A 27,570-nucleotide genomic window follows, 5' to 3' on the forward strand; every position below is an offset into this window, starting at 1 on the left:
AGTGACCACAAGCCACGTATGATTTGTATGAAGTGAACCCAAATTAAAAACGTTCATATCAGTTATATACTGCTGTTAGTTTTATATTCTTATTATTTTATATCTACATATTTCATACATTTTCAACTGCCGAGATAGAATACAAGATGGGTTCTCATTTTTCAGAAAAAAATAAATACATTTATGGCTTGAGTGCAATGATAATAGCTTTTCCACGAAGGGTATTATGGACATGGGACTACAGCTGAAACTATGAAAGGCAGAGGAGTATTCAACATGTACCCCCACAAACATGGGGATAGTTGTCGAACAAAAAGAGGATGAATGGCACAAAGCAGTGGAGGAAAGACACAAAGGACAGAGGAAAGAGAACTGAATGACGGGAGGAAAGCAGGAGGAAAGCAGGAGGAAAGGAGGGCACAGACACAAAAAGGGAACCACAGAGCGAGAGACAGCGAGTGCGGGAGAGAGACAGAGACAAACTTGCACCTCCTTCCTTATATGTGACAGTCCAGCTCCGCCGCCTCTTCCTCCTCTGCTTCTCTCTCTCTCTCTCACTCTAATTCCGTCTCTCGCATCCACATCTCTGAATCTCTCCGTCTGCTCAGCCTCTGTTACATCCCTTCATTTTTCTCCACCGCCACCACCACCGCCGCCTCCTCCTCCTCCTCCTCTTCCTCCTGCCTCTCATTCTCCTTCTTTTTATTTTAATTTTTCATCTATCGATATGCTCCTCAAGTCCGCCAACTTGCAGAGCCTGTGGATGCCGAGTTAATAACAAGAAGGAGAAGAAGGAGGCGGCAAATGCTCTGTCGGGGAATAAGAGGAAAGAACTACGCACGGTCGCATCTTTCTTTGAGTGCGTTGGCTTGAACGGAGCAACAGTATGGATCTGTCCTTCATGGCTGCGCAGGTGAGACGTTTCTCCTCCTGTCTCTGCTCAGCAGGTTTGGCTCGTCCGAACTTTTTTGTCTCATTTGTCCATTGATTTCATGGGCGTGGCCGGTCAACAAGTTCATGGCTTTGACAGTTTGACATTTTCACTTAATCAAGGTGTGTACCTTCTTATCCCACAGTGTATATTAATACTCAAAGTTTACTGTTGCTTATAAGATCATGTCTGACTTGGACATACTGTGCATTTGTGTCAGAATATTGAGGAACGTCTGATTAACAAAAAAAAAGTGAATATCATAAACTCTACAACATGCATCCCAAACTGCTACTTACAATCTATCGTTTTTTATGTTATTTTTGGCAGTTAAATGACACCAGTCTGATTGGCTTATAGGAGCTGATTTGTTTGGCTGTCTTCTCTTAGTGTCTGGCTGCTTATGGTTTGTCTGGTTGCTCTCCTCTTTGCCATTTTCTGTGCAACTGCTATTAAATGGTTTGAAGCGTTATCTTTGCTGCCAATAGCTGTTCCACGGGCAGGACTATGCCAAATGCTCCCTTTTTAAATTATGGACCCCTAAATAGAAATGCATCAGAGCAAGAAGCCATCTGAGAATACATTTTTGTTCAGTATGATCTGACTGGAAGAGAGGTGGAGCAATAATATAGACAAGTCAGAATTAATTGCTCAGTCATTATGTAAACCTATAGTAAATTAAACAATCTAAACTAATGTGATATTTTCTACTACCCTAATGATAATTCCTCCAGGGAATTATCGTGTTCTTGTGTTTCCAGAAACTTAGTGGTGCACAGGATCTGGGCTTACAGCAGCTGACAAGCAGCACAGTGAGGGAGGCAAACTACTGTCAGCCTTAAGCAGTTTTTGTGGGCACTCAGTTACTCATATTCACAACTGGGGACGGTTGAATACCACAGTGTTTGAAAGCACTCAGCTGCAGCTGGGGATTCTGGTGTCAGCGCAGCATGTTTCTTTTTCCCCGACAATGCACAGCTATGCAGGGAGCTAAACACACTCATTGTGAGTGTGTATGACAAGGAGGTGGTCTTTTTGTGAAAACGTGAAGACCAATTTTGGTTAACGAAAGCAATGATAGTCGAGGAAGTAGAATGAGGATCCGTTCAGACCGACAGCCTTGAACCCTTGCTTCACGATCGTGAAGTTGCTGTTGTGAAAACCTTCCAGAGCCGCAAAATTCTATTTTTGAGTATCACAAACTGGTGTGCGGATCATATTTCATATTTCCCACCAATGCCCTGCTCTGTTTTAATTCTGGATTCCTGCTAATACAACCAGAAAAGATAGACATTGGTCTTTGTGGTAAGATAGACCCTGAAAAAAAAGACTTGATGATTATCCAATTGATTAATCAACTTCGCTTTGCAGCTCCACATATAACCTTAGAGTTCACAAGAGTAAAGGTAGACAGAATAAAATACGTAACAGTTATAGAGACGGTTTCTTACTTGCCGCTATTGTCCAGAGTCCTGCATGACATGTAATTTCTTGGCAATTGTTTCACACCATAATTTGGAGTTATGGTGTGAACAATGCGAGTACGGTTCCAGATATCAATTCAGTTTAAATTCAGTTTATTTATATAGCACCTTATACAATCAAAATTGTCTCTAGATGCTTTACAGAGACCCAGAGCCTGAACCCCCGAGCAAGCAGACAGTGGCAAGGAAAAACTCCCTTTTAACAGGAAGAAACCTTGAGCAGGACCCGGCTTGCAAGGGAGAACCATCCTGCTGATAGTCGGCCGGGTGAAGGGGGGGGAGAAGAGGTAGACAGGACAGAGAGGAAGAAAGAGAGAGAGAGAGAGAGAAACATACATGCAATAAACAGCATGTGTTGAGAGTGCTGATGCTGATTAAACCTAAAACCATGGCGACTTAAGCACGACAGTGTTTATGTAATTCCTCTCACTACCAGAAGGGGAAGAGAAAAGTTTTCATGACAAGACAAAAAGTTTAAAGGAGGTTCTGGTTCGCTTCCAGCTCCTTATGACCTCATACTTATTTCCTACTGCTCTTCCATTTCGCCCTCCCCTCCAGCATCCATATACTTTTTCCTCCAGAATGCAGCTCTTTCAGACAGCTAATGGCTAATTTCACTGAGGTGCAATTCATCCCAGTGCCCTGAGTTAGTCTGTAATGATGACTGTGAATGGAGTCAGGCAAACGTCCCTGGTGTTTTGAAGACTGACTTCACAATGGATCTTTTCTTTTTCTTTGCCCATTCATCTCAGTGTAACTGTGCCTCTTGCAAAATCACTGGACATTCGCCATCACTCGGTTTATAACAGATGATGGATGCTGCCATAGCTGTTCACTCCTGAAGACACTGAAAGTTTTTAAAAACTTCCATCTCAGGGGAACAGGTTAGTGATTTTCTCCCTGAAGCAGGTGATTAAGCATGAAGAGTACATGTGGATGTTCTGGTCATTATTGTGGCAGTGTACTTCAAAATGACAAATTAAACTCATTACTCATATCTATGAAACTAAACTTGGAATTTAGGAAAAGCACATAATCCAAGATAAGAACATGTGAAATATGAGCAACAGCAGAATATCAGTTCAGGCTGGGAGCATAACTGGCTATTGTTGGGCTGCATTTGTCGTTCTTCTTTTTTGTTAAAATGGGCGTCTGCGATATCACAGAAACATACTAAATAGCTCTCTGCGAAACAAGACGAGAGCCTTTGTGTTTGGCTAATGATTTGCATTTGGCAGCGATGGCTCACTGGTTTGAAATGAGAAAGGGAATACTTCATTAGGCTGAAAGTGGTGGCATCCTCAAGCATCGCAAAACATGGATTAATAAGTGACAATCACAGTGAAGCTTTTGAATACTAATCAGAGGGCAATGAGCCAATTTGTTCTTTTTTCACCATACAGACTGAATTCAGAAATGCTTCACCCCACTTTGCTCCTTAGATACAGATATTAAGATTTATGCCCAGCTTGCACTTATCTATGAATCCCGTCCGCTGGGATTTTTAATCGCATTGTGTACATCTATACACCATATACAAGCTGCCGTTGTAGAAAAGCATAAGAAAAGATAGAGTGCGTTCCCCACTTAGTAACTGAAGTTGAGGTCAGGTTTTGTTGTAGACAGGCTCCAGAGCCATCCTGGGCATTCTGCCAGTCTCACGCTTGCTTCAGCTGACAGAACCGCCACACAGGGCAGCAGAATCCTCCAGGCTCTGTCCATGTAGTACACAGTCTCAGTAGTGACCCACTGGCCTTGGCCATTCACTCATTTTTGCATATACATGTGCATGCATAAAGAGACCTTTTTAAAATGTATTGGGCAACAACTCTCAATGTCTGTGCCCTTTATTTTCCATTAATTACACGTCAGGACAGTTAGCTCTTAAATGAGAGCCTATATAGTCCTGTTTCCATATTCTCACGTCATATATTTTGTCTTTTCATGACAGGCCATCAGCATTTCTCATTACTCGATTACTTATTCAGTGAAGCTGTGAGTCACTCTACCTGACAGGGTTGTTCATCTCTGCTCGTGTTAGCAAGGACAGATGAGAGTGAAAGGATGAGGATGGAGGTAGTAGTTGACAGCCTCAACACAAACAGAGCCATCTGTATTTACCCACAGCACCAGGAACCGGATCAGACAGGTCAGGCGAATACACTTTGGTTTAACTTTGGTGCCAAATGAAAGGACAATGTAATAAGTGCCAAAAAGGCAATACAATCAGAGGAGATGGCTTGAGAGTTTGCAGATGTGTTTAATTGAATTGCCTTCATGCAGTCAGCTGCACGCACACACACACACATACACACAGTCACATGTTTGTTACATCTTAAATTTGTAATTTACAAAATTATTTGCAAAAATGTCTTTGATTTTAAGCTCACAATAAAAGGGTTGGAGCAAATTAAGCGATAAAAACGACACTGGAGACAGGCTGGCTGGAGACGAAAGAAGAAGACTTGTTGTGTTCGAGCTACCCCACAATATGAAGACAGATATGGAAATAGAAGTTGAATAGTTCACAGATGAGATTATTTCCCTGCACTTTTCAAAATAGCAGATGCCACAAGGCCCATATCAAGACCATCTTTGTTCTCAATTGCATAAAAAAATTCAATTACATAATCATGTTATCTCACTGTGCATTCTTCATGCCCAGACTGTCTCTTTAAGTATAAATAAATAAATAAATCTCTGGTCTATAGTGGAGGCTTACTCAAAGAGTGTAATAATGGCACACGGAGCCTTTTCATCTCTCGACTTCATTTTCCTCCTTTAGTCTTTTGTCTGCTTTTTCAGCAGTTGGTTTTATATGAAAGCTGTAGTCTTGAGATAGTGAAAACTTGCAACAGCCCAGGTTTCTAGCCTTCATTCACTTTTGTGGCCCTGTTGTGTCGTAAACAGGCTGAGAAAATAACAATCCCCTTAAACCAATTAGAAGGAGACAAAGAAAAAAAAATCAATGCTTTAAGCAGATGAAGGCAGACGCAGGTGAATCCGTCTTTCTTTGGTCTATTTTCAGCTGCTTCCCAGGAAGAGCTGGGGATTTGAAACCCCTTTCATTTCAGTGATATTCATACTATCGCCGCTCAGATAAATCAAACTAAAACTGGCAGAATAATGTTGAGAATAAAACATGAATATGTGATTTCACACAGCCAACAGGGAGTATTCAAAACATATTTACAGGCTGCGAGGGGTTTTAAAATGTAGACTCTGTTAATGAGAAAAAACACATAGAAGGCTTTAAAGTGATGAAGATGCTTGATCAGTAATAGATGATTTTCACTGCTGGGTTGAAGGAGAGGTCAGGCTCTTCTCAACAGGGCCCCTTTACCATCATTTGCAGGATGTAGGCCACCCCATGTTGAGAGAACATATAATACACTGGAGGCAGGAGCATTCAAAACAGACACAATGTACTGTATTTTTGGTACAGGGTTTTGGCCAACTGATTTTTCTGTCGTCCTCCTCATAATCAAACCAAAGACTCATCAGAAATAACAGTTTATGTTCTTGAACTGTTGCTGATAGTGGAGTCAGTGATGCTGCAGGTGGTCGAGCAGCCCTCAGGTTCAGTCTCCTCCCATTTGAGTGAGACATCTTTATGCTCTTGTTGGGAGTAATGTGTTAACCACTAGGATGTTGGAAGTCTCTATGTTTTACTCCAATAAAAGGCTTGGGAAGTATCAATTTACAATGTAGCAGGGTATTTAGAAATCTCAAAGGTATGGTTTCTAACAACATAAAAATATTCTCCTCTTTATATTAAACTGACTCAGACGTGCTGTGTTAAATGGATGTAGTTTTTGCAGCCTCCTTTGGGATCTGATTTTCACACTCATGCCATCTAACCTCATACAATAAAATAAATTTGAAATGGCACTATCCAGGGGAAAGGGGATGTCAGAGCTGATGTTGAAAAGATAAAATAGCCGGGGCATGGTAAGTAATGATGACAGTAAGCATTGAGATTCTAGCAGTAGCATCATAAGATACGAAGGCGTTCTCCAGCAGGAACAAGACAGCTATCAGTTAGGCTTTGTGCTGCCTGTGTTAGTCGTATCCCAACAGTTTTCATCTCACCCACATGCTGATAATGTAACAACCTGTCCTGCGTCAGAGCGCAACAGGTGACAATGATTATGGAAATGAAGCCGATGATGCAAAGTGATTATGGAAAATTATTGTCTTCATAGGTGAAAAAGTGAAATGAAATGATATTAAAACTAAAGTACAACATCATCTAATAACATGAACAGCATCCTTTATAACTTTATAACATCAAGTTTAAAATCGTTTGGCAACGAGTTTCATCAGGTCCTCCAGCAAGAATGTATGAAAGATGGGAACGTATTTGCAATCCATTATTCTTTGGGTCATAAAGCAGCAAATCTTGTCAAAGAGGGTTAATTGCATATTAGACACACAGGACTGTTGGCTAGATGGTGTCAGACATATGACAAGGACTTTTATGCTTTTTTTAAAAAAAACAAAACAAACAAACAAAAAAAACCCCACAAATATTGTCATATACCGTAGAGTCACATATATCAGGAAAGTATCAAGGCATGGAAAAGCAGACACAGCCAAAGCCTAAGTGATAACTGTTTTGTAACCTAACTGAGTGTTTACTAAAACCCTCCCTCGAACAGCAATTTCTTATGTACTGTAAGTTAGCCTGTTGAGCTTGATCTTTCATCTTCTCATCCTTAAATGCTAGGAGTAACTTCTGCACTGCAGTATAAGAATAATGTTCATTTTAATGTCTTGCAATTGACTTCCACTTTTACACTGGACATATGTAGGACCTCGTTTCCAGTCAGCTAACAAGTGTATACCTAGAACCTCGTTTCCAGTCAGCTAACAAGTGTATACCTAGAACCTCGTTTCCAGTCAGCTGGAAACATTAAAGAGTCAGCTGAGTCACTGAGCTAATGTTAGCTCAATCTGCTACGCAGCTATAGCTTCCAAAATCTGATGGCCTTCGTTCATTTCAGCTGTAATAACTGACAGTTGTTGGCTAAAAATAAGAGGACAGCTTTTGTCCACTTCCCTCTGAACTCAAGGATCTACTTCAGACCTTTAAATTTTTGACTGATAGATCTGCCACCCTTATCACTGTAAACCGTAAATGTGACGTGCGAGACAGGGTGTCAGCCATGAGAACAGCAATTATGGGCGGGGTTTGCCAATCCATTAAATGGGGGACAGTTGACGGATTAGTGATTGATGAAAATAATGTTTACTGTGTATAATTTCCCAGTGTTTCCGTACTGTCATATCTTAACATGTGTGCATTGTAGGCACAAACATCTCCCAGCTGTTTTGCACCTGAAATGAGTGATTGCATATTGAAAGTCCCGGGGAGAATGAAGGGGAGACTAAATGGACTGTGACAGCCAAGTATGAAGTAATAACATCTTTCCCTGATAGACCTAAGCCCCTAACTGCATGATGCTTCCCATATAACTGTCCTTCTGATATTCAGCAGGTATGAATTATGTATTCCTACATAAATAATCTATTCTCCATCCACCCTAAGATAATTTCAAAGCAGCTTTATCCCCTGTATTGACATGTTTCTGAATAAAACTGATTTGGGGTGAGATTTTGATGAATATTGCCTCAGCACACACGAAAACCAAATCTGTATGCAGCTTGTGCAGTTTGTTTTATGGAAAGAAAACAAGGACAGAAAATTGTGAGAGTCGAACAGTGGGTGGGCTGCATTGCTTTCATGGAGGCTGGCGAAATGCTGAATGGCGGCAGCTGATTATATACTATTAAAGGAGGAAGCAGAGATGAATTATGGTTGTAGTTAAACATCACCACAGCTGCTGTAATTTATTGGGATCATTATGCATTTTTTGAAATCATTAGCATGATAAACATAAAGCAATAATATATTTATATAAATAAGTGTATTATGTAGTGAGTCTCCTTCACAGCTTTGCCGGTTGGTCAGGTTCACATCCCTGAGTGCAGCCTCAGTAAATTACATGCATGTGTACGTATAGAAAGCCTGTGGAAAGAATTTCTTGTTGATGCGAACGGAAACTTTGAGGCAATTTTCAGATTGTATTTCTGGTGATACTTCTACATTGTGTGTCACTTTTGACCTCTTCTTGGGGCTGTAAAATCCTTGTGACTTCAAACAAAGCCTCCATAACAGTGACAACAAAACCTGCTTTTGATTTGATCTGTTTCACTGGGCCTTACTCTTTGAGTCTGACCTTGAGTTTACTCAAAGAAACCTGCCCTGAAACTAATGGCACGGCGTACAGGCAGGTCTTGCTTACCTCTTTCTTTCCCTCTCACATATCTCTTGTTCAATTCAAATCAGTCAGGCTGAGGTTATATTGTGCATAATGTACCTTCACTTAACCAATACGGTTACCCTAAGAGAAAAAAATCTCTGGAGTCAAAGGTTTCACTGACAAAACTCAACAACGATCTGCATCTATGCACATCTCATTATCTGGGATTATATGACACCCTTCCTATTAGAACTCAATTACTGTATTTCAGTCTCATAGCTCTTTTGTTTCATATGCATCTGATAATTTAGCCTCCAAATGAACTAGTTTCAATTTCCCTACTGATGAACTCATCCAAACATAAATTACACCCCTCCCTCTGTGCTAAACTACAATGTGCTGCTGCTATTGTCTGCAGCCAGCCGCTGTTATTTTACATCATCAGATTTATAGCAGCTATTTTAGTCATATGGTACCAATCATGCCTTGCTTAATGCTCCACGGCTCTTATGATGTTTTATATAAAGCAAATCTGTGACCTTCTCATTTCGGATGCATGCAACTTTAATGCCCACATGATGAATCAGGCACTTATAGTACAGTCAGTTGTATTACTTATGGAAATCATTTGGAATGCCTGCTGGTATGCATGAGTGGTGGAGAAATACACTAACTTAGATTTTTCTTAAAATGTTGAATTATTAATGATGCTTACATGGAGTTGTGAATCGATTCACGGCTCGAGCTTCGAGCTTTTCTTTGCAGATGCTGTGACGTGTTTGAGTTAAATACCATACTGCTGTGTTCACCACAGTTTCAGCCCTCACCGCGCACAAATCGCAGCAGTGCATTTGGATTTATGATCTCTCTATCGCTGTTGTGTTTTACCATTTTACCCCTGAGCTATTTGCAGAGGAGTTAAAAAACAACACATAATTTCTTCAGCTTTTGATCCTGATCTGGTTTTGCTCTAGTAATGAGCACTGAGTTTCTCCATGTTGCATCCTGTAGAGCAATACAGCAACGTCACATATCCATTAGGCAGCTACTCTGTAAGCATTACGAAGCCTCCGCATGCTGTGTAGGATTACTACTTACCCGCCAGTGTGTTGAGAAAAAACATTCAAACACTTTCAGAAGCAATGATATTGTTTATTGCTGCAATTTTCTACTCAAACACTGTGAGCACGTCGTAACTGATTAATTTCACACCTGAGAGTCTTCTTGTGTGATGCCCTCAGCTTACAAAAACACAGATGAACAGGCAATGTGCTGCGTTCTCACTCCCAAATCATTAGTCCCTGTGATATATATTCATCTCAGACAGAAGATTTCTGTGATTTATGGATATAAGCCCCAAAATGTCTTAAAGTGTGTGTGTTTAAAAACATGTATTCCTTCGATTTAGAAATATTTACTTGCGAAGGAATAATTCATTCATAATTATTAATTATAATCATAATTCATTAAGATTTGGCAGTCGTGTACATGTGTTATGTGTTGTCACAGTATCCATAAACATAAATATGTCTTTCCTTGATGCCTCTTACTGTACATACATGCATGGACACACACACACACAGTACAAATCAGGGACTGAGGGCATATAGAGTGAGGGAGCACTGCTGAACTGTTACTGTAACAGCGTTATAGTATCTGAAAACACCGTAACTAGGCCAACATGGCACTTGCGTGACGAATTCATAAGACCCCCACCCACCCACCCCCAGTTCCCACAGGGAAAATACGGAAACAAAATGCTGATGCAAACCTGCAGCGATATACCGGTATAGAGCACTGTGGCAGCTACATGCTTATTTCAGTTTACAGCAGTTGTGCTGTTCTGCTGATGGGAACTTACACACTAAAGAAACATTAGAGTCGACCATGGCTTCAAGAAAGACATCAGTGTATCAGTGGTATTTTACATCATGCAAGAATATTGTTCTGTTTTTATAAGAAGCCGCTCTCGCTTTTCTTCTGTGAGGTGGGCTTCGTCAGATTCAGCAGACTCTCTCTGTAAGGCTCCTGTTTGAGCCTCATGAGAGCCACATTTTCATGAGGAGGTGCGCATTGGTGAAATTTCATCATTATCATAAATTGCCAATAGAAGGCTGCATGTCCTGCACCGATTGTGGGCGAGTTTCACTCCAATAAATGCTACTTAATGAAAAGAAAACTTTTACAATATGAATCTACAGCTGTTGGAAATCAAATTCAGTTCAGTCGTGTCTGCAGAGGGATACTGCAGGACCCGAAAGAATTAGGAAGTATTAATAGGCCAATAACAGCAGCACCGCACTGTAAAGTTTTCTCTTTTTATCTGAGAGGTTTGGTGGCACTGTCCGTGTACTAGTTTTTGCAAAGTTTTTGTATATTTTGTCCAGAAGAACTGAATCCTTTGAACCGTCAGTATTGCAGTCACATTTTCCAAATTTTTGCCTTGACTTGGTGCCAAAGCACTGATTCTCATGAAATTCTTGCTGACTTATGGAACCAAGAAGATTAACATGACTTCATACGCATTGACACATCCACTCACTCATTGGGTGATGAACAGCCTCAAGTATTTACAAGTCATCTCTGCTGTTCCTGAAGAGACTTGATTATGACTTCAAATGAGAATCATCTTCCTTCTTTTTGGTAGAAAATCTCACTAGTTTGATTGAACAGGACCTTAGCTCACCTTTTCAGGTGATGCCATTGTTTGGTCCACACCAGAGTTCAGCTACACCAAATTTGCAAGAGACGATTGTTTTTTCCAAAAGCTCTTCCTTAAACTGTTGCACCACTACTACCTCTTCCCAACCCATTGTAGGACATTTTATCAAAGTCAGGCAGTGTTTATAATCTTACTAACTTTTAAGTTAGTTAACTTTTGTCTATTTTTCAATGTGAACAGAAATATATACTGCGTAGAATTAGTATGGAGGTGGGATACAGCTTCTCCACAACTTCTTAGCTTTAACGGAGGGGATAATTAATCATGTTTCTCCATGAGATTGACACTTTGTAACCAAGGCAAGAAGGCTATTACACAAGAAAGGGACAGAACAAGGGGAAAATAATTGTAAGGGTGCTTTTATATTTAAAAAAAAAAAAAAAAAGTAAAAAAAAAAGAAAAGAATATAGGCATGGGGGCTCTGAGGAATTGAGACGTGCAGTGCTTAATTTATAATGAACACAATGAGTGGTGGTTCAAAGGGACCTGCAGCATTAGCTGAACCGTGGTGCACAGTGGAAGACTGCAGTGTTTGATTGGCTGATCAAAAATGAGTGAGTTTTATTAACAGCAAACATAACAGTACATCTGGTGGTACATTATATGGACAAAAGTATCCAGACACACCTCTTTAGGGGGCTGTTTTGTTAAGGTTGGGCTTGGTCCCTTACTTCCAGTAAAGGGAAATCTTGATGCTTCAGCATACCAAGACATTTTGGACAATGCTATGCTTCCAACTTTGTAGCAACAGTTTGGACCTTTTCTATTCCAGCATGACTGTGCCCCAGTGGAGTTTGGTGTTGGCTGGTGACTGGCCCCCACAGAGTCCTGACCTCAACCTCATACAACACCTTTGGGATGAACTGGAACGGAGATTGTGAGCCAGGCCTTTTGGTCCAACATCAGTGCCTGACCTCACAAATGCTCTACTGCATGAATGGGCAAAAATTCCCACAGAAACACTCCAAAGTCTTGTGGAAAGCCTTCCCAGAAGAGAAGCTGTTATAGCTGCAAAGCTGTTTATGTATTTAGAATGCAGTGTCATTAAAGTCCCTGTTGGTGTAATGGCCGGCTGCAACAATATCAAGCCTATCAAGGTCTGCTGAGTATCATAATTAAGGTTTGTGGTTTTGGATGCTTAATAAAATCTTGTGAAACTGTCTCTCATAAACTACTACCATGTTTACTATGTGCTGAGCAGAACAGTAAGCACACGCACACTTACATGCAATGTGTGCGTCTGTACGGTCAGGTGAGAGAAATTCCCTCCATCTGGTGATCGTTTCTGAATAACTTCTGCTACCTTTCAGTCACATTTCCCAGTAGAGTTATCTTACAGGAAGACACAGCACTACAGTGCAAGTTGCTGTGGATAAGAGCATCTGCCAAGTGCTATAAATGTAAATATGAATATATCATGGCATGTTGAGTGATGCAGATTGTTTTAGCTGTGGAATACAGAATTAAATCAGACTTGTTATTAAAGGAGAAAGCAGCAGAACTATGTAAATACAAACTGTCTATTAAGAGGCTGATGATGATGCAGGAGATGCTGTTACAAAGATGCTATTTACAATACCTGCAGCATAAGAGGATGCAAGAGTCAGCTGTGCCTCATGTGGTAACCAGCGTCTAATCATTTACAACGAGATGAGCTTGAGGAGCTATAAAGGCTAAGTCTAAGAACAAATACAATGAGTCTATGTGATAGGAGAGGATTCAGAAAGGAGAAGGTGAGTGGGGGAGGTGACTTTTCAGTGTTTGTGAGATAAAGAGTGGCTCTGCTGTTCTGAAGTCTTTGCAGCTTTGTGGGAGCCATGGAGGGACAAGATTTGAGACCAGAGATTACAAGGTCAGAGCAAAGACACCTCAAAGAGGTGGTAGGCGACAGTGAGAAGGTCTCGCATCCACTGTGGTGGCGGGAAGCTTGCTTTGGGGTAGGATACTGAGGTGAGAAAAATGAAATGGAGGTGAATTTGAGGGATTTGAACTCTAATGTTCTTAATGTCATTTTGTTAATCTAATACCACTCCCTCTCTATTGTAATTCACACTTCAACAGTGAGCAAGCCACTTTTAATTTTGCTTTTAGTTCTCTGCCAACATGTTCACGTAACAGAGCTAAATGTATTGGAACCTTCAAACAGCAGCCTTCTTCTTTGCCATTGTTTAACCATAGGAAATGCATCTCGGTGAGGTGATGAAGATAGTCCATCCATCCATTTTCTATACCGCTTATCCGTCAGGGTCGCGGGGGAGCTGGAGCCTATCCCAGCTGACTACGGGCGAAAGGCGGGGTACACCCTGGACTGGTCGCCAGTCAGTCGCAGGGCCGTGATGAAGATAGTCTGCAGGTGATAGTCAAGAGACTTTTTATTCTTTTAAATCCACAAACGTTGGCCAATATAAACAGCGATCCAGAATTGGAACAATAAAGATGTGGTGGTTTAACAGCTGAAGCAAGAGGTTTATTCGCTGACTGAGCCCAAATGAAAGATTTTCATCTCCAGAGGGGCTGATGATGGGAGCGATTTGCACAACCACTGCAATTTGTCATGATCATTATCTCTACCAATGATTGCTTACAAATGGCAGTCGTCTAAAGAGCGTCTAGACGTGAACAGGACAGAGGGGCACCATGAATCAAAGGGCTCGAGTGGCTCTGAGGAAAAGATACTCGTCATCTGATAGATACTGGTGAAAAACATGTCTTCATTATTTTTTGCCGTCTGCTTTACACTGCAGAAAGCGGAACGAGGGCGGGCGTCTTGCTGCTTGCCCTGTATATGAAGAGTGGGTGCAAAGCAGACGCGGACCCCTCTGCACTTCACTCTGAACCCAGTCTTACATGAGTGGAGATTCAATTAAGGGTTTCCATCGCTACGTCTGAAATTTCTCTGTACTGCACAGTGATAGAGTAGGCATGGAGCCGGGGCTCGGGGGAGGGGGATGCAGCAACAGATGCACAGGCAGCCTGGTGATCTTTTTTTTCTACTACTCTGTCAGCTTTCTTACAGAATTTGTGAGAAGTTCCCCAGATACTGACGGTTTAATAATGATAATGAAAGCTATGAAAAGGTGCATGATAGGATTCTGTATTTTTTTATTTTGGCAAGTAATTTCTTTGTACACTGTTTTTTATGTTTGTTTTTTTTTTTTGGTACATTTGACCATCTCTGCAACAGTAAGAGGCAGGTTTCCATTGATTCTGCCCTCAATTTTTTTTTTAATGAGAAATGAAATTACTAGAAACATGTGCATTTATTCATATCAAATTAAGGATTGATATGATCTTCACCTATGGAACTATTGTTTTCCAAGCTTGCTTTCAATATTAATTTGGACGTGTGTGCTTATAGGGTTAGTTATCAAGCATTGATTTTTTTACTGAACACACTTATGGTGACACTAAAGATGAACATCCAAATAAATAGCTGTCTAAAGGGTAGAGATGTGGCATTTGCTGTCTGCTACCATTGTTTCATGTGGTTTTAAGGCAGCTTTTTAACACATTTTGTCAGCTCAGTGGAGGGCAAAGAGCAAAGCCCATTAATGAGATGTCATTTAACTTTGGTGCAAATCACTTCACCGACCACCACAAACAGACAAACCAAATATTCCTGGAACGAAAGGGTGCATTTTGTAGTGTGATCTGTAATCAGCACAGGTGGCCTGAATCTCCCCTGATGAGCTTCAGCTCGTCCCTCAGACTCCACAAAGAGGAGGTGCATGCCATTTCCCTTTACTGCATGCACATTTCCCTCATGTGTATCATTTCCTTCCATCTTATCTGCTTTTGCTGAAGATGTGAGGAGAAAGGAGATGCGTTTTTAGAGAAATGAGACATTGTTTCTTAAGAACCATCATCTTAAGCGTTTCTGATGATGTTGGCAGAGCAGGATCAGCCGTCAGTCGAATCTCACAGTTCTGTGCTGACGTTGTGTTGGTTTGCAGTTTATTCATCGGAGAATAAAGTCTGTTTGCTGTTTGTACACATGATTGCTTGTGTGTTTCATGGCTCATTCAGAAATCTTCCACTCGGGCCCAACATAACTAGCAGCAAGCACTGAACATTACAGAGGTAACATGCAACTCCTTTGGGTGTGTTTTAATTGAAAGCGCACACAATGTAAAATACATGAGCAAACTCTGCATGGAGATTTTGAAGTGGTGTGTGACATTGCAGTGTAAGAAGTCTCTGTTGCTGTGCTAGCATGATGTGTTCTTTGGTGTAAACTGTACCATGAAACACATGCTGCATATAATCCAGTATATGCATATTTAAAATATCTGCTTATGTGAATAATAAATGGCCCCAGGCTTTGGGAGAAAAACATTTTTCTGTAGATTTTGAATAGTATCTTAAAATGAATATGCAATTAGTTCATGAATCAAGATTGAATATGTCAGTGATGCATTTTAGTGTGGGGATTTGGCATTGTGAGAACAACATTCATATGATTAATCAGCCTGTAGGCTGAGTTTCACACTGGAGTTTCTTTTAAAAATGAAGCCACCAAAGGAAATTTGTTATTGATTGTAAGTCTTGTAATTTATGTACAGGCATTAAATCAGTAACCTTCTGTTAAAAAGTCTTAATGGTTGAGTATGAGATTAATTGTTACTAAATGTCACTGTACTGCATTTTGCCCCTGCTGAACTTGTAAAACTCAGAAAACAAGACTAACTTCGATTTCAGCAAGAAAGAGAGAGAAGACCATGATCCTCATCTTATTCAATTTAGACTTGTTGGAAACTTTATTTAAAACAAAACTTATGATCGGAGCAAAATGTGCAGAGGCAAGGACACAAAGAATAAAGTTTAGGCTTTGGTTACATTTCAGTAAAATATTTAAACTGAAAGGTCTAAGTGTGTCAATAATAAATAAAGCATGCATAGAATATCAGCTGTGTAATATTGAAGTCTATAGGCGTTGACCAGAATAATCAAAACAAAATGCAATAAGACTTTCAAGGCGGACAGAATAATACCCACAGGCTGTGATTTGAGCTTCTTAATTCTCTGTTTTGAAGGGAAAATGGAGGTGCAGTCATTGTATCTCCTGGAAGATTAAAGACAAAATCTACACTTACCATCACAATGTATAAGTCTTTGAACTTTCCAGTTCCACTTATTCCTCATCCTCTGTCTGTCTGTGTTGTGTCTTAGACCCTCCTGACAGTTGCTATGTTTAGTTTGAGGATTTCTTTCTTTATTCCTGTGTGAGCTGAGTCTTTGCAGCTTGGGGAGTCACAGACCAAAGCACTGCGGAGACTCCAGACGTCAAACATACACATATCAGGAGACAGACATGTGAGACACCGGGACAACAGAGAAACACTGACGTCCTCTTGTCTTCTGAAAGTCTCATCTGTGTGATCATCTCGTGCTGCCTCTCAGTTCTCAGCTGGAAGGAATAAGAAATCACTTTTTGTCGGTGATGGATCTTAATGTTTCATAGCTGAGTCTCATCTCAAATTTCAAGTCCTCATGCAACTGCTAATGAGCGACATACTTGCATGGGTAACAGTTCCAGATGTGAACATGCATTATTTCCCCCAGCTCTCATGGTTTATAGAAATGTTTTTTTTTCCAACCCTTTGTTCTTTAATCCTGTGTTCTGCACTGCTATGAGTGCAGATATTGTACTAAAATCTATCACTCTGAGGTCGGGTATACCTCTGAGAAAAGAAACATGAAGGTGAAACGATGATCATTCATAATATCGAAGAAGTATAATAAACTTTCACCCGCGCTGCACAATTTCCACCAAGCTGACAGATTGACTGGGGTGTCAGGCGAGGACCACTTGGGCTACACTTGTTCTACTGAGTTATAAGATTTATTAAAAAATGCTGCTGGGCTGCTGAGACAAGGAAAATCAATGAAAGCGCAGCTGTAAATCTGACCAACACGAACCAGGCTTGAAACTGGAGGTCTCACCCCTCCTGTGTGGTGGGTGAACAAGCTTCCTTAAATCCCTCTGTAAATCTCCATTAGATTTAAAAATCAGATAAAAAACAGATTTATTGCAAGAAAAGGTGTGTAATGTGGTAAAGACCAAATCTATTGTTTTCAGTGACTGCCATTGTACAGAAGTGGCAACTTTTTTTTCTGCAACCTCATACCCTAACATGAAATTTATTTATTTATTTCCTTGATCTCTGATGTTCCGAGTTGTAGTGGGTTATAAATAACACCCACTGTCAAAAAAACATTTCACGTCTTTCCTTTGGCAAATTTTAGGTGTCTTAAATTTGTACAATTGTGTATAAAAACAAAAAACAAAAGTTGAACTAAGTTTTAATCTAAAGCATATTTTTTGGCTGTCAGAAATATAGCAAGAACAAAAGCAGAGAGGAAAGCTTGGAAAAGCTAGCTGAGATCTCAAAGAGCCATGCAAAAGTGAAATAATACTGCACTGTGTATGTCCGTGTGTGAAATCACTCACTGTTTTCTGTTTGTTTTCAACTAAATGAGCATGTTATGACTGCCAAGCAGTTAATATATTTCAGTGTGCAATAATCAAGCACAGCGCGTTAAATTTGATGTCTTAATCTGCATGCTGATACACACCTGTCTGTGGCGGCGGGATGGTGTGAGAGCAGTGAGCTCGTCAGAGCAACAACTAACATCTGTGTGCAATTACTTGTGTGAGTGTTTCAGTAGCTGCTGCCGGATGAGCTGCTGTCCGCTGCTCTCAGAAGGCTGGCAAAAAGCTTTGTTTGAGAAGATTTTTTGTTTTTTTCCTTTTACAGACACATCACAGTTGGAAAAGCACAGGTGTGAGTAATGAGATTAATCAAGGCTGAATTCCATTTAGCAGCTTCAGTTTCAGGGTCCTGTTTTCTGTTCACACACGGCTCATTCTCACACTGTCATGGCTTACAGGGACACTGTTCAGCAACACCCTGTGCTTTTCCTATCTGATATATTTTTGTGGTTCCTTAATAAAGTCAGTCATTGTGTTTAACATTTCAGATAAGGTTGCTAGTCAAAGAAATTTACTGTTTGTCTTCCAAGCTTGTGTTCATGACAATAGCTGGGACGGTGGAGATAAAAGTGTCAAAAATGTTCAAAAAACAAGACATGATGCAAAGAGAGCTGTGCCGCTGCAATGATACAACAAGACTCAGACATGCATGCAAATGAAGATGTGTGTACATAAAATATGTAATTTTTATTTTAAGAACTTCAAGAGCAAACTTTTTTGCTCAGCAGACATTTTGACAAGTATGTCAGGGAATTCACAGAACATTAATGATTGCTGCCTTCAGCTTAGAGGAGGTTCTGCTATTGTTTGTGCTGATTCACCATCACTGTTGGGACCGAGACATTTAATGGAACTGGGTTGTCGTTTTGCTGTTAGTCTGCTTGTGTTTTTCCTGCTGTGACCCATCAAAATGTCTGCTGTGCAACCAGTCCGTTACAAAACATTTTAAAGTGATGTTGTAGCTCAAACTCAAGGGGTATACATCTTTTTCAAAGCGCTGCAGCATGCATGAGCCGTAGTTCATTTCTCATCCTGAGACAGAGGAGTCTGTTCGGGAGTCTGACAAGCTAAACAGATAAACTGTAAGGCATTAATACTCATGTGTAGTGCTGCAAGGACTAAAACTTTCTGATCTGCCCCATAAAGAGCAAACTCGTCTATGAACAGGGCTCTTACTCACATTTGTTTTTAATGGGAGCTGTGACATTTGTTCATATCAAAACCAAATAAATGCAGAAGCAAAACGACTGTGAAATCTTAACGGGCAGTCCTGTTTGACCCCGTGTCCTACATTCATCTGCTCCACCTGTCGTTGCTTAAGTGTGATTTCAAAACAAAAGTCACATAAACATCCAGAGAAACTAAAAAATGCCATTGCTCGGATACAAATGTGAAGTTCACAATGTCGCCCATTCAAGCAGTCCCTTTGTCAATAGATCCGAGAAGGTTGTGACAATTGAGAAAACCAACAGCTAGGTGTTTTCATTGATTGCGCGTGCGATATCAAACACGAAGTCCATTCTTTTCACATCAGGGGTCCGCCTCTGTGCCTGTTTTCTCCAGTACAGTTTGTTCTCTCATGTACACCTTGAAGTTTGTTCTCCACAAGGACACGAGCATTGATTTGGTCTGAGACTAACCTCAAATTATCCAAGAGTGCATAAAACTAACATGCTCTTTCTGATTTCATCTTAACAGCGATGCTTGAAGGTTTCTGTGGTTAAGTATATGTTTTGCTTTCACTGCCATCCAAAGACATTAATTTGGGTTTTGGTTGTTTGTTCCAAAGCCATTTCACTGAGCACTTAAGGGTGGCAACATCCCACAGGAGGCAATTACAGTCCTCTCTATTTCACAATTACTGTGATCATCCGTGTAGGATGGCACAGCTCTACGAACAGCTGGGACTAATAAATCAAAGCTTTGAGAGCAGAGCAGGTGGAAAATGTACAGTGAAAGGAACTTCACTGTGTCGTCTCCCACAGATTAGGTCTTTGCTGTGCGGAGTATTGCACAGGTGTAGGCATCACTCAGAGCCAAGGAGGTGTGAAACATGTAAGTCAGGATTTTTCCGGCGATGGTTCAGGAAGGGAAGTTACGTTCCACACTATTTCACACACTTGAATGGAGCATTTGTTTACCTCCAGTCCAATTAATTTTACTCATCATCTACAATATGAAATACAAAGTTCACAGATGTGAAGTACTGTGATCCATTAAGAATATTGATAAGTTCAAAATGTAAAGGAACTTTAAAAAACCATAACAACAACCATACTGGTATCAAGCCGTGCAGACTTCTGCCACCATCCCAGTAACAAAGGAGGTGACTGTAATTTTGTGGTGTTCAAGGGACTGAAAAAAATCTACTTGAAAAATTCAGTGGCTACATGTCTTTTGAGAAACAGTGTCCTGGTTAGTTTGAATAATCCACAGGCCTCACTCTGAATACCTTTCATTTTAATTCCTTCCACTGAAAAGGTCATTTGTAAAGCTCTCTAAAATCAGCATTTGTGCTTATGTCACCCTCCTCCTTTACAAATGAGGGATGTAAGTTTACAGAAATTACCAACATCTCACACACAGTGTTCTTGTGTTTATCTTGACGGAGATGAACACATTTACACATAGTTGCTTCATGCATCTTGGGTGGATCGGATAGTTTATTGCATATCTAAAATGCAAGACAGATTAAAGACAGATTAAATTCAATTTGTTTAACACCTCAGGAGCTGGATCCTGTTGAGAAACTTTGGTCTCATTCATAGTCCATAAATAGTCTCTCTCTCTCTTTCATCCTCTCTGTCCTGTCTACCTCTTCTCCCCCCCCTTCACCCGGCCCACTATCAGCAGGATGGTTCTAGCTTGCAAGCCGGGTCCTGCTCAAGGTTTCTTCCTGTTAAAAGGGAGTTTTTCCTTGCCACTGTCTGCTTGCTTGGGGGTTCAGGCTCTGGGTCTCTGTAAAGCATCTAGAGACAATTTTGATTGTATAAGGTGCTATATAAATAAATAAATTGTGTCACCGTACAGTCCTTCTGGGCTGGAGGTTAACACATGGATGTATGCGGATAGATATGGGTGTAGATGAAAACGAGTTAAATCTCATGTAGATTTTATCAGGATTTTTGATTTTTTAATGGCCTTGTGCACAGGGCCTCTGTGGAAGAAAGAGCTGATGTTTAAAGAAGGACTTGGGCTCAAAATATCACATAGAGGAAATAAATGTTCATGGCAGCATAATCTACTGTGAGGTCTCCATTTCTGTATTTTTGTCCGTGTGGAATAAACCGCTATCTGGCCAACTACAGCAATTAATTAGAGACTGATCATCTAGAGATTCAAAATCGAGGACTGGCTATTGTTCTGACAGCTCATTATTCCAAAACCTGAAAACCTGAATAGTCTGAATTGGTCCCAGTTGGAAAGACCATTTGTCCAACAACCCATCATCCCAAAAACAATTGCTCTGAAGCGTCACTGTTTGGAAAATACACTGTCTTGGAGCTTATTTGCCCTCAATATCTCACTCTATTTGGATCATAGATGTATAAATAGAACTAGATACCAAACACAAAGGTGGTGCCTATGCAGTCAAATGAAATCTACTTGCCAAAGAAGTTTCTGGGTTTACCTCATGCTTATATGGCCCCTCTCACTCAGCTCATAGACATCATCACATTGTGATGATGTCAGAGATTTTGAAAAACATTTCTCTTGGCTAAAGGAAGGTTTTACAAATGTCAAACGTCTATGGATCAAAAGTTCATTATAGACAGTGTCATAACTGACCTTGCTTGATGTGTCCTGTCGACGATTTTACAGATGTCTCTTTTCTTACAATGGTCTATGGGCGCACTGCTTTTTGGGCTGCTCAGCAGTGCCGTCATATCCAAATCTAAAGTAGCTTACCTTCATCATCATTAGGTAAATCTTTGTCTTCATAATAAGGTGACCACCATTGTCATGGTAACCATTAACATGTGGTTAGCATTGTGAAATGGTCTCATTTTGAATAGATTTAGGCGCCAAAACTACTTGGTTAGGTTTTGTGTGCATTTGTTTTTGGAAAAACAGGCTGCAGGTGGGCTTTCAGTCCAGTTGGATACTCTTCAGACAGCTGGGTGGTTGGAACAATGACTGGGCAGCAGAGATCATTGCCTTTCTTGTATGTGTAAGTACAAACTTTTCAGCTGATTCCCTCCATATTGGCACACTGAGGAGGAAATGTGTTTCGAAAAAATAAAGACTGAAGTGTGAACCAGTTTACTGTACGTTTTAATCTAAAGACTAAAATAACTGCTTCATAAAACGAAATAAAATAGTAAGTAAAACCACTTTTTGCATGTTTTAAGAATGCTCAATTACACACACAACACACTTGCTGAAATTTGGTGCCAAACTTTATGTCTGGATGTGCTCGCTGAAGCCATTTAGCAAAACATTTACTGATGTGGTAGAGAAATGGGTGTAAATGGTTTCTAAGAAACTTTGGTCACTAGTATAGATTTATGGAAGTCATTCATTCATCTATGTCAACAATCAGAGGTTTCCTGGCAGTAATGCTTAGGGGATGACCTTTCACGGCCTGCGTAAGTGCTCAGATGCTTTGGGATGCTCCTTCTCCTGGTCTCCATTTCCCTCTTTTCCATTAGTGCTTAACCACTTGCTGGGCTAACCCCATGTGCATGATCCACATGGGACCTGTGGGCTTGGATGAATGGAAAGAGGAGCAAGTTCCTTGAAGAACGATCTTATACTCTTGACATGCAATCGAAACACCTACCTACTTTTGCTGTATATAAATGGACACGCCATCTCTGCCAAAAATAGTGATACTGAGCAATTCAAATATTTAGATTCAGGCTTGCTACGAGAATATTTTTGGAACATGTCCTCAGTTACCCACTTCCTTTTATTCGGTGCACTTCTCCATTTATGCAAACAGCTCATTCCTTTGGACAATGAGTTACTTATAAATAAAACATTAATATAAAGAATGCAGACAGGGTTGAGAGTTTCAGTTATCGTCTGACTGAACGTTAGATTAAGCTAGATGCAGCTTTGAATGCGAGATAAGGTTTTCAAGATTGTGGCCTGTGGAGATCACAGTGTGGTGTCATTTGGAAAAATAAGAAATCAAATCAGCAGCTTGTTGATAAGAGCGGTCAAGAGAGGGCCTTCAAAGTAATAGCTAGACCATAAAATAAGCTTTAAAGACAAAATTTAAATGACAAAACAGCTTGACTATCTCATTCAAATCAATGTTGCCCATACAATTTACAATGCAAACAAATGCAATGCTGCAAATGTTGCAAATGCAACAATGCAAACAAAGATCTTTGTCTTCTATCTCTCTTCAAATAAAATATTAAAACACTTAAAATTTTTCAACTAATGACTTTGTTTTTTAGATGTTCGTGGGCAGGTTGGATGGTTAACTACACCAGCTATCATAGAGCCCATCAGTCTGTTGATATAGTATTAGTAGGTATGATGATCATTTTAAAACAGATCCAACAGGACTCAAAGATTTGTTGTTAAAATGTATTTGTGGATTGGAATCACTGTGCGGACACTATACTTATTTCGCTGAAGTTAATCTTCAGCAGCCTAGCTCCTATTTGACCTTTTTTGGCATGAATCTTCTTGTAATAGAAACAAGAAATAAAAGGTACATATGTGATTTGGTACCAGAGGGAATCAGCAGTTTCATTGGCTGAGTGGGGGGCAGGAAGACCCAGGTTGCTGGACTTCATGCATGCCTGTCTGCCTCCATCATGCTCATGTGAACAGCAGGCGCTCCACAGGATGTGTCATGTCATTATTCAACACCAGGGGCCGATGAACGGCGAGCAGCACAATGCTTTCTAAGCAGTGTTTTCCCTTTGCGAGGGAAGACCTGAAGTGTGTGCGTGTGTGTATGTGTGTGTGTTAATGTCTTTGTGCATTAGCCTGTGTTTACATGAGAGAGAGAGGGTGAGTGGGAGTGTGAGAGAGTGAAGGTGAGCAAATGAGCAAGCAAGAGAGTATTTCTGTGTATGAAAGCGACTACATCCCTCCGAGGTATTTTTAGCGTTGTTTTTCATGTCTTCAGCAGAGTCTGTTTTCCAATTTGAGCAAAGTATGGACCTCTCATACATTTCTCAATACTACACCCTGCTACGGAGACACACATAAAATACACACATACACACACACACACACACACACACACACACACACACACACACACACACTCATTAGGTTGCTTCTACTCTAATGGCTAACATTCACAAGGCTCCAATTTCCCCAGCAATAAATCATTTTCACTTGTTACATATGAAATATTCATTCAATGTTAATCAAACACTGCTTTATAAATTCATACACATGCAAAGACACACACACACACTCAGCAGTGTGTGAGACAAAATGAGATCCTGCATGCCTGTGTGAAATTCTTTGCAACCATTTGCTAATGATGTCGTGATACATTTACCTCTTTTAACATAGCACTCAGACTTTCTAATATGCACAACCAACAGGAACAAATCTGGCATGCCATGATTGTCAGGGAAAGCAAAATTTTTCTCACTGCGCCGTGACGACAAAATGGGTTGTTTTTATCGAGTTTAAATGAGTTTTTGTTTGTTTGTTTGTTTTGTTAACAAGTCAGTGTGTGTGTGTGTGTCAGTGTTAGCACATTCAGCGCATGTTCACTTTGCAGTAACTTTGGTACAAAGTGGTTCTGACCGGAGCAGCTACAGCTGTTAGGTTCTTCATGTCAGATGAACAGCTGACTCTTCAAATGGAGGAAACTGAAATGGGAAACAAAACTGTATAATAATGATAATAATAACAATAACAACTCAAACGTTTATTTAAACTTTTTTGTCAACGTCAGTGAAGCTAACTCAGTTAGAAATTCAGCCAAACCTAAATGACTTACAGTATGGAGAATTACTTACCCATAACAAAAAAAGGTTAACCATTTTTATTTCCCAACATGAAGGGTTTTAATGCTTTTTCAAATGCTTTATCTTCATTCCACCAGGAATAACATTTGGATGGAGAAGTACTTTGTTCTTTATTTTATTGGCCTAAATGTGGTCAAAATCAAATATAGTCTAAACATACTGGAATCAAGATCAATATACCCACAATATGCAGGTTTAATCATATAAAGTAAATGCCACCAGGTTGTTAAAACTCCCAATTTCCATGAAAAAATAAAAGAATGTCCTCAGTAGTTCCCTAGAAGTGTCAAAATTGAAATATACTTTAACCATTCCCCATTCTTTTCCCTCTAGATCCCAGTAATGACGGGAGCCTTCATGGACTCCTCGCCCAACGATGACTACAGTGGCGAGCACTCGCTCTTCAACTCCTCAGCCAGCGTCCACGCTGCCGCCTCGGCCGCCTCGGTGCACGGCCAACAGGATGAGTCGCAGTCAATGTCGAGCGATGCCATCTGGCTCTGGATTGCCATCGTCGCCACCATCGGAAACATTGTGGTGGTGGGCGTTGTCTATGCCTGCACTTTCTGATGACAATATGCTGACAAGCACATGCAAACACACACACACACACACACACACACCCCTCAATGAGGCCACGATTTATAGACAGACATGCATATTGTCTCTCCATGTCTCTCTCTCTGTCTCTCTCTCCCTCGCACTCGGCTTGTGGATGAGTTTTGGCCCCTAAGCGTGTGGATGTTGTAAAACTAGACAATGACATATAGACTGCTATGTTTCTTTATCAGAGGGAAGACTGGGACTTGGCTGCATTTGTCAGGACCGAGTGTTTTCGAATGCTACAACAGGAAGTTTTTTTTTTCTTTTCTTTTTTTTCTTTATGTACGACAGCTCTTTAGTTAAAACTAGAAACACCAGATCTGTGCTCTCAAGCAAGAATCAAAGGAGCTTTTTTAAGTTTGTGTCCGTGTTTGTCCTCAAACAACACCCTCACTTGTAATGCTGAGATGAGAATGGAGATTAAATGGGGTTTAACATTCAGGTTGAGCCCAGCCATCTTAAACATCCACCAGATAGCTGCGAAGCAATTTAGGGCAGTGCCATTTCATTATGTGGCTGAGCAGAGATGGTGAATGTTAAAAGATTTAGAAAGTACTGGGATTATATTCATGTCAGGCAGCCCCTAGGCCCAGGACATTAGAACTCATTTATGGACTAATTTGCGGGTGAAACACTGGACACTGATCATCAGTGCAGTATGTCTCCAAACCATTTCACTGACAGGAAACAAAGAAGAGGACATTGACTATCAATAAAATCATTTTGCTACACATTTAAAAATTAAAATTGTCTCTGCGACGTTAATTCAATTACACACAATGGATGATGACTTTATAATTAGATGTGTAGTGTAAAACTAAGTCAACCCCTTTGCGTGGGCTTATTGTCAAATACCTACAGTAATATTCACTACGAATTCTTTGAAAAAATATTGTCGTGGTCTGTTCATTTATGTTTAGATATTAACTACAGGTGTTAACAAAATAGAATTAAAAGCACAAATTGATTTGCAAGATGATGTAGCCTATTTTACTTACTGCACCAGATTTTGTTTGTCATCTTTTTCTTAAAGTACAACTTGTAAAATTGTTACTATTTTTATTATTATTATTATTATTATTGCTGTGTATTAATACGGTCAGCAGCAGAAGGTGGAAGATCCTGATATTGCCGTTATGTAAGGTCACATTTGGAAAACCGGTAAATACACATGTTCAAAAGCAATTTAACACCGATCAGATCTCTGGTTAACTTGATGACTTGTGATAAATGTATGCTAATGTGAGTTGGAGAAAGGATGCCTTATTTTGAACAAAAATGATATATAAAGCAAAAGCTTCACTGTGAGACTACAGGCATTAACCTGCAGCCACAGATGCAATTTATCCTCTTCTTCTGTGAGCATTTAACAAATCCCTTCACACACAAAAATAATCACTGAATTTACACAAATACAACATCTGGTAACCATTGAATGTTTGCTAATTATTTGTGCTTTGCTTAGACTATTTCATTTCCCTTGTTAAGACAGCAAGCTATAGGGCAAATGATAAAAATGTTAATAATTTTATTTTACCGATATGAATTCAGATTCAGCAAGTAGTTTTTATTTGTCTGTCAAATTTACCACTGGAGAAATGGAAAGAGAGAGGTGTACTTTACAGTAAACTTACATTTCTGATGGGAGATTAGGAGATAATATCAATGTTAGATTAAAAGATATGAACCTGTCTTGTAAACACCATACCTGTTCAAATTCTCACATTGCAGATTACAGTACTAGCTTATTAACTGAAAATGAACTTAAATGAACAATAATCTAATCTTTGTTGTTATGAGTATACTTATACAATGCTCAAAGATGGACTTTTCAAGTCGGTTATTTTTAATAAGTGGTTGATGTAGAAATACTGTGTGACATGTTGTAAACCACACACACAATGCTCCTTTTGTAAAGATATATGCTATTAAAATTTCTGTATGTATGCGTTTTGTTTTTCTCTGTTTATAAACGAGCCACACGTCCACAGAGAGAGTTAATCTGGATCTGGAGTGTCAAGTGAAGAGCGATTCACTGGAAACATTGCTGGCTAAATGCAAACTTTTGGCTTCGTACACACTGCTCTGCCATGCGAGAAGGTGTTTTAGCTCCAT

General features: G+C 40.1%; 1 protein-coding gene across 1 annotated transcript; it reads left to right on the top strand.

Moving 5' to 3' along the window:
- Window positions 1-451: 451 nt before the first annotated feature.
- On the top strand, window positions 452-27,389 carry LOC124072390 (uncharacterized protein C14orf132). Its single transcript, XM_046413802.1, has 2 exons — window positions 452-913; window positions 25,186-27,389. The coding sequence occupies exons 1-2, from the start codon at window positions 887-889 to the stop codon at window positions 25,420-25,422; spliced, it is 264 nt and encodes an 87-aa protein (XP_046269758.1). The 5' UTR covers window positions 452-886; the 3' UTR covers window positions 25,423-27,389.
- Window positions 27,390-27,570: the final 181 nt, after the last annotated feature.

Source organism: Scatophagus argus, chromosome 15 (assembly GCF_020382885.2).
Source record: "Scatophagus argus isolate fScaArg1 chromosome 15, fScaArg1.pri, whole genome shotgun sequence".
NCBI lineage: Eukaryota > Metazoa > Chordata > Actinopteri > Scatophagidae > Scatophagus > Scatophagus argus.